The sequence below is a fragment of the Ictalurus punctatus genome, chromosome 3 (assembly GCF_001660625.3).
Source record: "Ictalurus punctatus breed USDA103 chromosome 3, Coco_2.0, whole genome shotgun sequence".
NCBI classification, from domain to species: Eukaryota; Metazoa; Chordata; class Actinopteri; order Siluriformes; family Ictaluridae; genus Ictalurus; species Ictalurus punctatus.
Window position 1 is genome coordinate 22,514,650 of NC_030418.2, and position 14,208 is coordinate 22,528,857.

The 14,208-nt window shown below is 35.8% G+C and overlaps 2 protein-coding genes across 2 annotated transcripts; both read right to left on the reverse strand.

The window, feature by feature from the left end:
- Nucleotides 1-228: 228 nt before the first annotated feature.
- Nucleotides 229-6,738, reverse strand: pkd2l1 (polycystic kidney disease 2-like 1). The gene is made up of 15 exons (XM_017463601.3): nt 6,371-6,738; nt 6,008-6,121; nt 5,053-5,159; nt 4,458-4,711; nt 3,967-4,191; nt 3,630-3,858; nt 3,343-3,513; nt 3,052-3,233; nt 2,822-2,942; nt 2,631-2,729; nt 2,424-2,530; nt 2,224-2,341; nt 2,015-2,115; nt 1,176-1,324; nt 229-1,035 (listed from the first exon to the last, which is right to left on the reverse strand). The coding sequence occupies exons 1-14, from the start codon at nt 6,690-6,692 to the stop codon at nt 1,177-1,179; spliced, it is 2,298 nt and encodes a 765-aa protein (XP_017319090.1). The 5' UTR covers nt 6,693-6,738; the 3' UTR covers nt 229-1,035; nt 1,176.
- Nucleotides 6,739-9,988: 3,250 nt separating this feature from the next.
- On the reverse strand, nt 9,989-10,411 carry atoh7 (atonal bHLH transcription factor 7). Its single transcript, XM_053679046.1, has one exon. The coding sequence runs from the start codon at nt 10,409-10,411 to the stop codon at nt 9,989-9,991; it is 423 nt and encodes a 140-aa protein (XP_053535021.1).
- Nucleotides 10,412-14,208: the final 3,797 nt, after the last annotated feature.

The following is a 14,208-nucleotide window of genomic DNA, read 5'->3' on the forward strand; positions in this document are numbered from 1 at the left end:
TATATTAAATTTTAATCGCTGTTTTTTTTGCAGCTAACATGTAACATTTGAAGCATAAGGTGTTCTGGGTTCAAGCACTTTCACATTCACAATTCAAGAACAGCACATTTATAAATAAGTTCAAATATGCCTACAATTAATTGCATGTAATACATTAAGTTTTTTAATATGCTTATTCTTTTCAAAGTTAATCAGCATTAGCAAAGTTACACACTTTACACACAAGAATGATTATTGAATATTAATTTAATCTGTTTTCATGTTCTAGCCAAAGGGTGAAGCCAGGGTACAGAATCTATGACCTAATGTGGTATCTATACCTAAATTCTTTAATCTCATATTAATTTGGGGTCTTTGTCTTTAGTTCATTGAACAAATGTCTTTATACAAATTTGCAATCAAGACAGACTTCTGAAAATGTGTGGCTGTTGCTCAAGGGTTTTGCTTTGAAGACCACTAGTACAGACCCTTAAGCTGCCATACAGAATTTATTCAACTCACTTGCACATCTGTCACAAACAGGTGAAGTTACTAATTAGTTATAATCATCTAAATGAATACATACTCTAGTTTCACAATACAGCATATACAGGACATAAAATACATGATCTGTCATCCACACTGTAACAGGATGTGATTTCTACAGGTTGATGTCTTCCTGTTCCTGTGATGAAATGTTTGTGTAAGGGTACTCGTACATATATAAAGGTACTAATACATGCATCAACTGCTAAGATGTCAGTTTTATTTCTAGATTAATATTCACCATGGTCAAGTACCCTATATCCCTGGATGAGAGAGTAAGATTTTCTATAGTAGGTGTAGTTTTCCTATTCTCATAGTTTTCCAGCCATTAAGGTTCTAGGTATTTTGGTTGCTTGCTTCAGTGACATGTAAATTTAATTTTCTCTGTGACAGTGGGCTAGAATATCTGAAAATTAATTCCTTCATTTCTCAGTTGAGCAGCGAGTGACCAAGATGGGAACTTGCTCTAGGTTTACCATAGCATCGCTTTCCGGATGTTCACCCCTCTTGCTGTAATCAGAACAATAACAACCAAAACTATATCAAAAGGCTATTAGGGTAATAGGTAGGATTATAATATGTCAACCTTGTGTGCATAGAATAAAGTTTCATGCAGGAAAGGGCACAGCAAAGTTGAACCTGATCCTCACCTCATTTCTCGTTGCCAGGTGCTTTTCCATTGTTGTGTCTTTTGTTTGCTTTTTCGATGTCCTGCAATCCCAGTTTTTCCATGATCATATCAGTCTTGGATATTGTGATGGCTAGAGCACTGTCCAATTCAGCCACTTGTTTAACCAACCTAAATAAGAGCAGTAATGGCCTTTAGAACAGGTGCAGCATGAATCTGTGTTTTGTGACGATACAATAGAAAGAACACAATGATGGAATCCTGTCTGAGCACAATGGTGCAGTTTGTGGTGGCTGATGTAACAAGATGATCATATCACGAATCGCAGACATTTCTAGGATACATGATGGATATCACAATGTACGTATGTATGTGCTCACAAACTGGCAGCAATGCACTAGTGTTGCTTTGTTTAAAAAAAAAAATTGATAAATTAGTTTATAATTCTAACCCATCATATAAAAAAATACATTTGTTATAAAAGTTTATTTTCTCTCTCTCTCTCTCTGTATGTGTGTGTGTGTGTGTGTCTGTGTGTGTGTGTGTATATATATATATATATAAAATAAATATAAATAAATAAAATGCTGAGAAAAATGATAAAATGTAACAAAATTAATTGCAAGTGCTGGCTTGAGTCTTTACCATCTAATTTGCTGTCACTGAGTGGTTTTTATATTATTACTGACTGATTACTGTTTAGAACTACATTTCTTCATTTTCTTCATTAAAGGTCATAGGTTTCCCTAATGAGTAAATGGAAAGGATTTTGCAACAAAATGCTTGGTCCCTGATTTGTTTTCATTATAGATGAATACATCATTCAGTGATTAGTGGGTACTGTATGTTTACATAGCCTACATCTGAAGCTGTTCGTGAATCGCTGAGCTTGAGTTTTTCTTCTCGTTGTCTTCTGCTTTATTTCCATTCGTAAGATTACGAAGCTCTGCATTGAGTGCATTCTGGTAAAACATAAATACATTTTTCACTCAGATATTGTAATTGTTAAACACACGTTAGGGGAAACTTGAACATTTTAAGGAAAAACTGTAGGGAAGAAAGTTCCAAACCCTTTTTTCCTCCAGCTCTCGTTTCATTTTCTGCTGCTCCTCACGGTCTAGAATCTGATTGCCATCCTGGTCATATCTGGAGAAAGCTTCTGAGATATCACGATCATCATGACCCATTCTGTGTGGATAAACAAACAGCATTAATGGCTGTGAGTCATTCATTCCTGGTTTGTTGAGACATGAATAAAAATGTGACATACTCTTTTAGCGTTTCTCGGAAGTCCCTAAACTCCAAGTCATTTGACCCATCTAAGGCCTTCTGGACATCTGAGATCCTGTCCTTTTTGAATTTCAGCTTCATCACGGTCTGAAATTAATAGAGTTAAGTGAAAGCACTCATACAGTATACATGTATTTTACTTATGCTTTTCTAGAAAAACAAATAACATTTATCGTGCTAGCCTCACCTGTTTGAAAAGGTCTGTAATATGGAGGTCATCATGTTGGGAGGCGAGCTCCTCCTTGACCTCAGAGTATGTGTCGTTGATGATGGCCAGAAACATGTTCTGTTCAATAAACAAAGTCCAGGTTGGTTGGGAAAAAGTCATGCTTGTGATTTGTTTCAACAGACATTTGTATTCAAGACTGGAGAACTTACCAGTAACACAAAGAAGACAAAGAACACATAAGTGAAAAAATATATCGGACCCAGGATTCTGTTTGCGTTGTCAATGCTATCGTAGTCAAAGTCTCCAAGGATGATCCGAAACTGGGTGAAACTACAGCAGGCCATTGGAACATTATGTATTACTATATCGTTTTTGAAGTTAAATAAATCTGCATCAAACTACTATGACTGCAGTATCAACCATGAAAAAAAGTACTTACATGCATTTTTGAAATGTGCTGAATGTCTCAACTTGAGTACCAAAAAGAAGATAGCCCAGCTGGGCATAGGCGAAAAACACAATGAAGAACATGACAGAAAACCCCAGGATGTCTGTGGCACAGCGTGCCAGTGTGGAGGACAGCTGGGACATTGTCTTATTGAAACTGATGTATTTGAATATCTACAGGAAGAATACCACCGCAGGATTGCAATTAGTTTCATCCATTTTGAATTAGATAGTGGTACGAAAGTGTATTATGTGCAGTTTAGAAACTCTGATAAGGTTTTACCTTGATCCAAGCAAAGAACAAGTTAACAGCATTCATATTGTTGTACTGAGTTTGCCAAAATGCCAGAAATTCAAAATCTGCATAGATGCTAGGGTCTTTTAGTAAGCTTCCAAGTAGTTTGTTTACTTTGATAGTCCGGAATACATTGAAGATGATTGCAACAACAGCAAGCTGTGGGGAACAAACAGCAAACATTCTACTTGCCTATTTTTTCAAAGGTAAAGTAGGAGAAGTATGATTGAATAATATAACTGTATATAACTTGCCATGAAAAAACTTCACCTTACCAGTAATACTACCACATCCAGAATGTTCCAGATGTTGGTGAAGTATGAGCACTTGTGTATGCGGACCTCCAGTATCTCCTCCACAATGTAGTAAAGGACAAACACACAGAAGACAATCTCACAGCCAAGGACGAAGTAATCCCATGAGGTAACGTACCGAATCAGCTTAACTGTCCGGATCTGGTATGAAGGTATTGCTCCACCGGTGGCAGGGAACTCAACCACCAACCTGAGAAACAGAGAAACGGAGTGATATTTTATCATGACAACAAGACATTCATTACGAATGATTGCATTATACATTAATCTATACATGTTATTATGTAATGTTTAGTACCTTATAACACAGAACAGATTGATGTTGGCATTGTATGTGGAAAAATCAATGAAAATGGCCCTGGTTCCATGGTCCAGCCACAGGTTTTCTTTGAGTTCTGCCAGGATGGCAGTGCTTTCATTTTCAGTCAAGGCAAGGTCCTGATAATACCCTGCTCCACTGTATGTGGCCAGCAAACCCCAGTGATCTGACCCTTTCATCTCAGTTTCTGTGTGGTATGTCCAGCTGAAGAAAAATAAAATCACAGAATTTAGTGAATGCTGAGCAATATGAAATGATGTCATCTGGTTTAAGTAGTAGCACTAACGTAAAACTAGAGCAGCAGCTTATAATACATGGACAGTCAAAATGACTTTATAGACACAGGATGGTTTTGTATATGGTTGGCTTGTAAAAAATGTGAAAATTGCTTACTGTTTATTTCAGAATGAATGTAACTACTCTTAATCATACAATCAAGTGATTCTGAACAGATATGAGACTTCACTCACGCTGATCCATTGACAAGTCCAAAGTCAGTGTTATCTTCTTTCTTGTCATTGTACACATCAAAGCAGTCAGTGATTTCAGCACGAAAGTCTGTGGGCACCTTGCACGAATTGTTTTTGACTTTTATCTGTCGCATACGAGGGACTCCCAGGAGCATGTTCTCGTAGTAAATGAAGGAGTGTAACCCAGTGTCAAGAGGCTGGTCATTGTACCATGTAGTCCAGTAAAGGCCATCTATCAGTGGACCTTCAGCATACTAAAGAGATTAAGACAAAAATGGTTTTTGATGAATTTGTTGAGGGTAAATGCCATTCATTTAATGCTCAGACCAAATCTTATTTGCTTACCACAAATTAACTTAGTAATGTAATAGAACTCTGCTTTTATTTGACACAGTATACATATTTTGCAGGATGTATCTTTTGAAAATCAGTTAAAATAAATAATTGTTCTCTCTCTCTCTCTCTCTCTCTCTCTCTCTCTCTCTCTCTCTCTCTATATATATATATATATATATATATATATATATATATATATATATATATATATATATATGTCTGTATGTATGATATGATATTGCAACAAGGAACTACTCACTGTCCAAAAATCATCCATGCTGCCAATGGACTCAAATGAACTCACAAACAAGTCATTCATAACTTTAGTGTAGTAGTAGCTGGTTGAGCTGGTCATGCCATAAGTCACTGAAAAGCAACATGATTATTAATAATCAGTTTCAATGGCATGATACTATCTATATTATTCACTTTAATACACACAAGATCCATCATAGCTGGGTGTTTCAATCAAGGATCCTTCTTTTGCTATGGGCACGTCATAAAAACCAAAGAGCTCAATTAGGGGAGGGTGATTTATTTGCAGATCGACGACACTGGAGGACACAAATTGCTCCCTTTAACAATGTACATTCAACTATACAAAGACAAAATGGTTTGCACTGGGCACTTATCAGTAGAAGACAGCAGAGCCAGCATATATTCCTTTCAGTATTAATGTTTCCTCTAGACAATGGTCTGTGTAAACCAGGTGTGGGGTTGGCATTTTATAATGGGCACTTAGGCTGAGGCTGATCACTGGAGATAATAGGACAAAGTAGTAAAATAAACCAGGGGATTAGTACAAACATTGGGCACTAGACAGTTTGATGATTCCAATTACGTTCTACAATAATTCCCTATTGAATTTATGTTCCTTATCGCATAAATATACCCTATTCATAAGACAGACTTAACACACCACTGTACAAATTTAGTGTGCAGAAATCATAACAATCCCATTAAAACCTCTGATACAAACCTGAGACAATCCTAAATATATTGAAATGTAGTACACTTTATGGGTTTCAGGGTGTATTAGGTATTTTTCAGCTCTGTAATAATCCATGCTAAACACACACACACACACACACACACACACATCATATATATATATATATATATATATATATATATATATATATATATATATATATATATATATATATATATATATGGCAACTACTGTGAAAAATGTTCAAAACCTTCATACTTACATAAACACATGTCCACTAGGAAAAGAATGTAGACAAATAACTCTCTGAGAGTTGTTTTGAGAAAGAGCTCTTTATTTTTTGTTGTGTCCTCTGTCATTGTTGTTCCCCATAGTCCTATCAAATCAGAATTAGTTTTTTTTTTCTTCAACCATATTGTGTTCATTTGTCATCAAAATGATTGTTTCCCACAGTGCAGCAAATTGATAAGTCAACATAATTTCAACTATCTTCAGTCATCTCTCATATTGAAAAGTCAAAAATATATTTAAAAAGTCACTTTTCAAAGAATTGTTTTCAGTGATACAGTGTATTAAAGCTGATACACAAAATAGGTTGCACAACAGATTGTCATAGTACATTTACCTTTAAAGAAAGCAGAGCAGCATCCAGATTTCTTCTTCTCTGGCTGTTGATGTAGCATCGTGGCCTCGGCCTGGTAGGGGTTTGGTGCACCAAAATGGGGTGAAATGTTGTAGACAGTGCTGACGGAGTGTCTTTCCAGTGGAGGGGTATCACAGTATGCCTGGTTCACCCACCCTTGTTTTCCTACACTTTCTAGTTCACACTCTACCTTACTGCTCAGGTGGCTTTCTGCCCTGCCATTTAAGTGCTGCATGCTGGTTACTGAAGTGTTGCCGATTGATGCGTTGTTTTGAGGTGCTCTGTGTAAGTCAGTGTTTTTCATAGATATTAGAAGAGATCTGTTGGTAAGAGATAGGTACCACCTGTTTTTATACCTTCTCCCTGGACACCACTCAGAGAAAATGCTATTGGTTTTCAAAGGGGAGGCTGGACTCTATTGTTCGTCTAAACAAAAAGGGTCCATTGACGGAACATCCGAGACATCCGAGTTTTTTTTTTTTTTTTTTTTTGTAATGTGACCTAGAATAACACAAAAACACGGTAATAGCATGAAGCAAACAGTGAAAATGTAGATGGCCGCTTACATCTGTGTTTTAGTACATAAAACATACATACATAGAATGTTAATTGTCCAGGAAAAAGAAATAAGACTTGTAGATATACCTAATACATCTTGCCCAACAATTTTTAATTAAGCATTTCACTTCATGTTTTCCTTTCAGCACTGTCAAAGTGAAGGATTAACTCATTACTCACTGGCTCCCAATGTCAAGACAATAGATATCATGATGAATACATTATATTATATAGAAACAGTATGTGTGGTGTACTGAATATAATTACATCTGCCCCATGGATAACAGCAAGCTTCTCTTTATGAAAATTTGTGAAAGGTGTCTTGCATGAAAAACAGCCAGATGGTAACAAACAATAAATGTATATTCATAAGAAAAAAATGTTTGTTCACATAGCAATATTATATACTACACAGTAACACAACTGAAGTCCTCTTAATCATAAAAAAAAAAAAGAAAAAATATGTAGGAAACACTTTCAGCCATGTTTGATGACTGCATAATGACTTCAAAAATGAGAGGCTGTTTTTTTGTTTTGTTTTTTGGTTTTTCTATAAAAAATTTTTTAATGTTTCATCTTGATAATTGTTAAGTGGTCTTGTAATCATTTGTTATAACACAAGTGCTATTATTGCTGTTAAAATGCATTGTATTTGTCTGTGCATCTTGACCTGAGACCAAGCTGCTCAAGCATCACCATTGTAAACAGCCAAATTAAACACAGTCACTGAACAACAAAGAGCTTCATTTTCTCTCTCCAATCAAGAGTGCTTGAGTGGCGTATCAGTGCTTGTGCCCCATTTTAGTCCAATTCATTTAATTCACCTAGTTTGTTAAAGTCCACGAAAATCCATGTGCTTTTTGGTCACAGAAACCTTTATTGAGTCCAGTTGTGCTTCATGGAAGCGCTATAATTATTGGTGAGGATCAGCCAAAATATTTTACTATAAATTGTTAATAGACCTTAAATAAATAATATTGCACAATTCTGGTTGAAATCTGAGCCTTTGGCCACAATATATTTGTACATAAGCCAAGGACTCAAATTCCAAACAGAGTTATGCAATGTTATTAATTTGATGTTTATTAATAATTTCTGTTCAAATGTTTTGAAGATAATCACCAAATCCCATCTACTTCTACTCTTAAATGACCAAGCCACCATTCATATTAACACACTTTGTTCATAACATGGGCCATGTTCATAGTTTTTAACAAGTGACCGAGCCAGTGTTCAGTTATTTAGACTAACACAGACATTGCTAATAATAGTTATTAAAGGGACTAATAATTACACATTTCAGGTAAAGAAATATTTCCTTTATACAGTGTAAAGATATACAGAGATATATTTCTAGAAGGTTAAACTAGTATGGCATAGACATATCTGTTCACCCTCTACAGGACGTCTCCCTTTTACTTCATCAAATCCCACCTGCATCACATATAGGGTAATTTTCAATTATACTTGTCCTTATTTTAGGAATAAGAAGCGTATAAGGTTTATATTAATCTAGGATTCATATTGCTGGCCTGGAACTGGATCATGTGTTTGGGTCATCCTAAATTTTGATGAGATTTTAGATCAGCAGTCCTAAGGAGGGAAACCCCAGTCTTGACAACTTTATTTCATCTGGGTTCCAAAAGCAACCTGAAGACCACGTGAAACACAAAGACAGCAGTACAGTACACCCACTCTACCCAGCAAGCACCAACTGAACAAATATATCTACGGATTTCTGGCCGCTGTGCATATCTTGCACAATTGTTCAAACTTGTACACAATCTTGTAGCGCTGTATACTCAGTTTCACTGTACCACTCCTCTCTGATGCTGTGGTATAGATGTCCATTATTGAGTCAGTCTGGCCTGACTTACCTTGGCACATAAAAGACATTATTATTTGTCCTGGTCTGCCCAGGTAAACATTAATGTCCACATTAATTTTGACATCTTATAGACTATATGATCACAACTGAGCAGACTATTGTGCATAAAACAGCCCAAATACTGCAAGAAAAGTTCTGATGATCAAAGCCTTTTGATCTGATGTCACGTGTTGTGCTATAAACATGATTTATACTTTCTCTGAGGTAACAGCAGAGACATGTTTAATTGGAGCCACCTTATCTAATGACACACCAGGGTCTGGTGAAATGACCAAGCCTTTATCTGGGCAGTGAGCACAGTTGAGCAGACACACACATCTGACATCTCTTTGATTTACTTCAGTAAATCGGGAACATAATAAATAAATAAACAAACAAATAAATAAATAAATAAATAAATAAATAAAAAGCTTAAACACATTATCTCTTTACACAATACAATATAAATATGATGTAAATGAATAAATCAGATCAACAATCAAATTGTTCTTAAATTCCTGCCATGCATGTTTCTATACAATTTCTTTCCTTTCTATCTAATTAAGAACAACAATAGATCGTGTTGTTGTGAACAATTTATTGTGTGCTGATCCATGTCTAAAACAAGCAAAAAAGACAACAACATTAGGAACTACATTTATCAAGTTTATTCTTGCACTGATGTACTAGAAATTGTACATAGTATACAATGAAATCCGCTACTGCTAGAATGCGTAAGTTAAATAAACAATACTCAGTTAACTGAAATGTCTGTTTGTCAACAAACCACACTTTGCAATAAACCCAAACTTACAAAAAGAACAGAAAAAAAAATTAAGCAGACATTTACAGATATTATTGTACACTAAGCTTTAACTAAGCTTCCATGCTTTTAATTGAATGATTTGATACAAAGCAATACAAGATCTGAGTGTTTGGCTGAGAGAACCAGGACTTCTCACTACATAATAAATTAATAACCATAATAAAGCATTTTTTGTTGAAATTACTTTTATGGTCTCTATATTGCTAGAATAATTTTGTACCAAGTTAAACAAAGCTGATCAATATGAACGATAGGCTAATACATAAAAATAGTTGTAATACAAATGTATTTACTGAGTCCTGTATCCACAGAATAGGAGATACAAGTTAACACTCCACCATGTCTCAGTTTAAGTCAGGACTTGGAAATCCTCGCAATGGTAAGGGAAGGAGGTGTACATGCACTCATTTTCAGTGGGTGAGCTGTACCTCACGATGCAGGGGTAGCTCTCTGATTGTTGGCTGTCATCCTGCAGATCCAGCCATTGCCGCTGAGGGGTGCTGTTTCTACTAGAATCACTCAGGATGCGGTTGAGGGCCATAATGTAGCTCAGAGCCATCTGCAACGTTTCATACTTTGAAAGTTTCTTGTCCTGACCCCACTGAGGAACCACTTTGCGCAGCTGGTCGAAAGCTGTATTCAAGCCTTGCATCCTCTTCCTCTCTCGGGCATTGGCTGCCACTCTCTTCCGTACCACACTCCGAAACTTCTCAAGGTCTCTGGGATCACACTCAGAACCCAAATCCACACAGGATGGTGTGCAAGGCTTCATCTTTTCTGTTATATGTCCAAATGTGACACTGCAGTCCTTCAATGATGGAGATAAACAACTATTTGTTTAGAGATATTTTAAAAATCAGTAACAAGAGTTCTTTCGATGGTCTTGTTCTCTTACAAAGGTCCAGGTTGTTGTGTGAGCACCAAGCCCAGCTCTGTTTTTTCATGAGGAGGAAAGACGCTTATATAGGACTTGAATATTGACAGGTGGCAGCAGGTGGAGCCCCATCCTATTGCCCCATCCAAACATTAATACTCCTCAATCCACACATGCACACACACACTGGACAGCATCACTAATGCACACACATACACCCCACCCTCACCCCACTCCATTCAATCAAACTTTAATGACATTCAAATTAACTTTGGCAGGCCTATCAATGTTAAGCTTCTCCAAACTGTGCATTACAAATACAGAAAACTTACCATCTGGCCCAGACAGTTTAACTCACTGGGGTTCAATGAGTGAGAACTACTTAATTAAATGGACTTGATTTCTGAGCATCTATGGAATTTTATTTTCCTGTCTTGGCTGGATTTCGCCAGCCTTTAGACATAAACAAAAAAGCAGACAGGGTCTACTGGCAGTCCATAATTGTGGTATCATTATAAATATTGAGCATAAGAACTGACAAAAAAGGGACGTTCTAAAAAACGAATATAATGTTTTAATTCCTGAAATCTAAACACACTTCACTCATTTTAATTATGTTACCCCATTTGTGTCATACAAATAAATTTAATTATACTGTACTGGGTATTTTATCACCAGATTGAATCTGCTAGTGATGTTGACACCCAGTTTATTCCATTTATATATTTTTCACCGAGATCAATGTGTTTAATTCACTGAGATCGCTGAGATCAATGTGTTTAAATATTTAACAGTTTTTTTTAGTTGACTATCTAAATGAGAAAGCTGAAGAATTATAGCAGATAGAAGTGTTTGTTTCCTGTCTGTTTCCATCTGTTAAGAGGGTTTATAGACCACAAGAAATTGATTCATAACAGGTTCATGAGAAACCATCAACAATTATTCAATCTGTTCTGAGGAAAACATCTCAGATCTTTATATCTACTGCACAAACACTACCAGTTCACAAAAATATTTTCTTCACTTTGACTATTTTCTATATTTTAGAATAGCAGTGAAGACATTAACACTAGGAAATAACACACATGGATTAATGCAGTTATCAAGAAAATTGTTCAAAGATCTATTTTATATTTTAATCTCTTAATAGGATTGCTGATGAATCTTTGCAGATTTTTTGGCATCTTTTCAGCCAGCTTCATGATGGAGCTTCACAAAGGAGGGATTTTTAAAGTTCCCAAACAGGACAAGCGCCTCACTGCTTCTCCTAAGTTGTAAATGAACACTACCTTTTTTTAAGGTAGCAAATGAATTTTAAGTAAGAACTAGAGAAAAAAACTACTTATTAAAAATACACTTTGGTCTGCAAGATGAAGTAATATATCTATATTGCAGGTATGTATTTATCTATCTATCTATCTATCTATCTATCTATCTATCTATCTATCTATCTATATATATATATATATATATATATATATATATATATATATATATATATATATATATATTGCAATCTCATATGTCTAAAATAGCAGTGTAGATTGAACATTTGTACATGCTATATATTTTAAGCATTAATTTAATACAAGGTAGTTTTTCATTGTGAGCTTTAATTCTAATAAGCACAATTGTATCTTCATTTTCCAGAACATAAATTCGCCCCACATTTCTAAATAATTCATGCCCCAGATGAGCCAATGATGAATGGTCAGGCCATATAAGCTGATGCTGTCAGGTTATTTTGTACCAGATAATAATTGTGCTGTTCAATTAGGCATGTAAACCCCATCCACCAGTCTGAGTCATTGATTGCAGATTGGCAAGGATGGCCAGCTGCTACATGTCTTGTTTAAAAAGGTCTGGGTCAGACATGCTGAACAGCCCTGTGTTTACCTTAATCACATGACCACCTTGTCTGGAGCGAGTAGCCACATACTAGAAAAAGCCATATGTCCTGATTAAACAGGGACAAGCTTGTATGTTGGGTTTGATGCTAAACCGTTTCATGGCATGTGTGCACAGATTAGTGCAATGGATAAGGATGTAATTCCTTTAAAAAAGGAAAGTGAGAAGGTGTATTTATTATGTAATATATTTAGGATTTAGCTAATCTTATTTTCACCAATAGATGTCACAATGGAGTGATGAACATCAGTCCTTAATAAAGTGTATGTTACTGTCTTAAAATCTAATTTCCAGAGAATGCATAGTAGGAGGACTATTAATAGAAAAGTCAGAATTGTTGTCTTTGTTAATTTATTAGATGAATTAACATCTGATTTAACCATTTTTGCTTAATAAAAGTTTCAGAAGATAACCATAACAGTTTTGCATGATTTGTTTACCACAATAATTTCTAGAGTTTTACTCCGAACTGTGACATATAATCAGTCTAAAAGTTTTCTAAGCAATTTCTACCATCTGTTCATCTACATGAAGCAGAATTGTTCTTTGGAATTAATTAGAATTAGAGAATTACTTTTAAATAACAGATAAGAAATTCAGATAAATGCAACTAGGGAATAGGGGAATAAAGTCCTAAAATGGCTTAATTGGCTGAAAGATAAATATTAGCCATAGAGAGATATAAAGCATTAAATGAAATCACTGCCCTCCATACATGACATAAAAACAGCCCTGAAATGAACATATGGTGAGATGATGCTGGTGTCTGTAATTAGGGCACACAAGGTGAATGCAATTTCATGCCTATCTGAACCTTTTCCCTTTGGCTGATAGGATTAGTTTGCTTAATTAGCTAATAAACACATGCTTTCCCATTACATTGACAATCGATTCTAAAAGTAAAAAGAGTGGAAGCCCGTATATAAATACATTACTTACTGTAATATGCTATTTAATTTAAGGAAATTTTAAATAGACATGATTTAATGCCCTCTAAACGGCTTAAAGCTGAAATAATGCTGAGGATGAACATTTATACTTTGTACACACAAATGAAATTCAAGTAAAGGCTGTACTCCTTTAAGAGGAGATCCTTCCAAGCATCCTCTGGTTAAACCATTAAAATGTTGTAAACATTTACATTGCAACTGCAATATTAACATTGCAGTTAATATTTAATATGGTACTGAGTTGTTTCTTCACCCTAAAGATTAAAACATTAAAACCACTGACAGGTGAAGTGAATAACATTGATTATCTCGTTACAATGGCACCTGTCAATGGGTGGGGTATATTAGGCAGCAACTGAACAGTCAGTTCTCAGAATTGAAGTGTTGGAAGCAAGAAAAATTGGCAAGTGTTGGTGTTCCTGGTATGCAGTGGTTAGGTGGTCCAAGGAAGGACAACTGGTAATTGACGACAGGGTCATGGGTGCTCAAGGCTCACTGATGCATGTGGGGAGCAAAGGCAAACCGTCTAGTTCAATCCTACAGAAGATTGTAGCACAAATTGCTGAAAACGTTCATGCTGGGTATGATAGAAGGTGTCAGAACACACAATGTATTGCAGCTGTGTATGGGTGTCTGCTGAGCCACAGACAGGTCATAGTGTCCATGCTGACCGCTGTCCACCACCTAAAGTGCCAACGATGGTCATGTGAGCATCAGAACTGTACCATATATCCATCCACAGAGCTACTTTGCTCACTGGATGTTTTTTCTTTATTGCACTATTCTGAGTAAACTCTAGACTGCTGTGCATTAAAATGTTGTGCTTATTAGAATTCC

Excerpts from the sequence above, each read along its gene's own strand:
- pkd2l1 (XM_017463601.3), bottom strand. The coding sequence starts at position 6,692 with ATGAAAAACACTGACTTACACAGAGCACCTCAAAACAACGCATCAATC. Across the intron at positions 3,859-3,966 it reads AATCTGTTCTGTGTTATAAG|GTTGGTGGTTGAGTTCCCTG; the intron begins GTACTAAACATT and ends TCTGTTTCTCAG. Across the intron at positions 2,730-2,821 it reads TTGTCTTCTTTGTGTTACTG|AACATGTTTCTGGCCATCAT; the intron begins GTAAGTTCTCCA and ends TTTATTGAACAG.
- atoh7 (XM_053679046.1), bottom strand. The coding sequence starts at position 10,411 with ATGAAGCCTTGCACACCATCCTGTGTGGATTTGGGTTCTGAGTGTGAT.